This window comes from Teleopsis dalmanni, chromosome 1 (genome assembly GCF_002237135.1).
Source record: "Teleopsis dalmanni isolate 2A chromosome 1, ASM223713v2, whole genome shotgun sequence".
In the NCBI taxonomy this organism is placed as follows: Eukaryota; Metazoa; Arthropoda; class Insecta; order Diptera; family Diopsidae; genus Teleopsis; species Teleopsis dalmanni.
Window position 1 is genome coordinate 108,682,292 of NC_051846.1, and position 1,380 is coordinate 108,683,671.

Sequence of the window (1,380 nt, forward strand, 5' to 3'; positions counted from 1 at the left end):
CTACACCGTCTACAACATCATTACAACATTCTACATCATTAGCAACATTCAACATCGCTTTCCACAACTTGATTATATTTTCTTTTTATTGTTAAATAATAAACGCTACTTTAAACAGAAGTGTCTCTATTATTTTACTTAGATAAATTTTCTTATAACGAACCCTGGTATACTCGCTGAGTATACCTCAGCTATAGATAGGGCCGGGGAAAGGTCGTTACAGTGTGCAACGCTGGATGGATACCATTAGAGTCGTGAGCTTATGGCTGATGTAAATACAACAGCCATAAGCTCTTATCGAAGCGTCTGCGAAACCGTGAATTTCGCATTTGGAATTTGGAATCACATTTACATATCATATATGCACCTTGACACATACATATCGTGTCAAGGTGGATAGGTATCGATTCATCCCAATTAAGTTTTTGAAGCCAAAGTTCGTGCAACAATATTTTTGCTTTAGTGATAATTGGGCAAATCAAACCGAGGGGGTCGAAAAGTCGAGCTGAAACCGACAATATATTTCTCTTTGTCGCTCGTAAATGATTGAATTTTTCTTCTAAATGAAATTTGAAAATATCACTCTTTGGCAACCAATGGATTCCAAGGGCCTTTGTAATATCACTGTCATTGACTTTGAACGGTTTTTCTAACAGCTCGGTGCTTCCATAGGCTGAGTGGTTTGAGAACCATTTCGCTAATTGACATCCTGCTTCATTGAGAATATAACTGACTTCTTTTCGAATTGTTTCTAAATTTTCAAATTTATCCGAACCAGTAAGCAAATCATCGCCATAAAAGTCATTGCGTATTGAGTTTGCTCCCCTGGGATAAATAAGTTGATAAATATCGTTCAAATGGGTTAAGCAGCCAGTAGCTAGGAATGGTACAGATGACGTACCATAAGTCACAGTGTTTAATTTGTACACCTTCAGTTCTTCGGACGAATTTTCTCTCCAAAGTATAAGTTGAAAAGTTCTGTCTGCCTCGTCAACTTCAATTTGACGGTACATTTTAACAATGTCAGCAGTTATTGCATACTTATGCATGCGGAAACGAATCAGGATTGAATACAAATCTTCTTGCACGATCGGACCGACCATTAGTAGATCATTTAATGACTTCTGCGAAGATGTTCGACTTGATGCGTCGAATACAACCCGAAGCTTAGTAGAGGTGCTCTGTGGTCGCAGAACACATTGATGGGGTATGAAGTAGTGAGTGGTTGCAGAAAAATTCTCGTTGGTTGGTGTCATATGACCTAAGTTCCGATATTCTTTCATAAAATCCATATAGAGATTCTGTAAAATGGAGTCTTTCGAAAGTTTGCGCTCTAATAATAGAAAACGGCTTCTTGCTGTTTGGAATGAGAATCCTAAA

The 1,380-nt window shown here is 37.9% G+C and overlaps 1 protein-coding gene across 1 annotated transcript; it reads right to left on the reverse strand.

Annotated features, from left to right (window-relative positions):
* Positions 1-260: 260 nt before the first annotated feature.
* On the reverse strand, positions 261-1,292 carry LOC119665485. Its single transcript, XM_038074707.1, has one exon. The coding sequence runs from the start codon at positions 1,290-1,292 to the stop codon at positions 261-263; it is 1,032 nt and encodes a 343-aa protein (XP_037930635.1).
* Between the last annotated feature and the right edge of the window lie 88 nt (positions 1,293-1,380).

Excerpts from the sequence above, each read along its gene's own strand:
- LOC119665485 (XM_038074707.1), bottom strand. The coding sequence starts at position 1,292 with ATGGATTTTATGAAAGAATATCGGAACTTAGGTCATATGACACCAACC.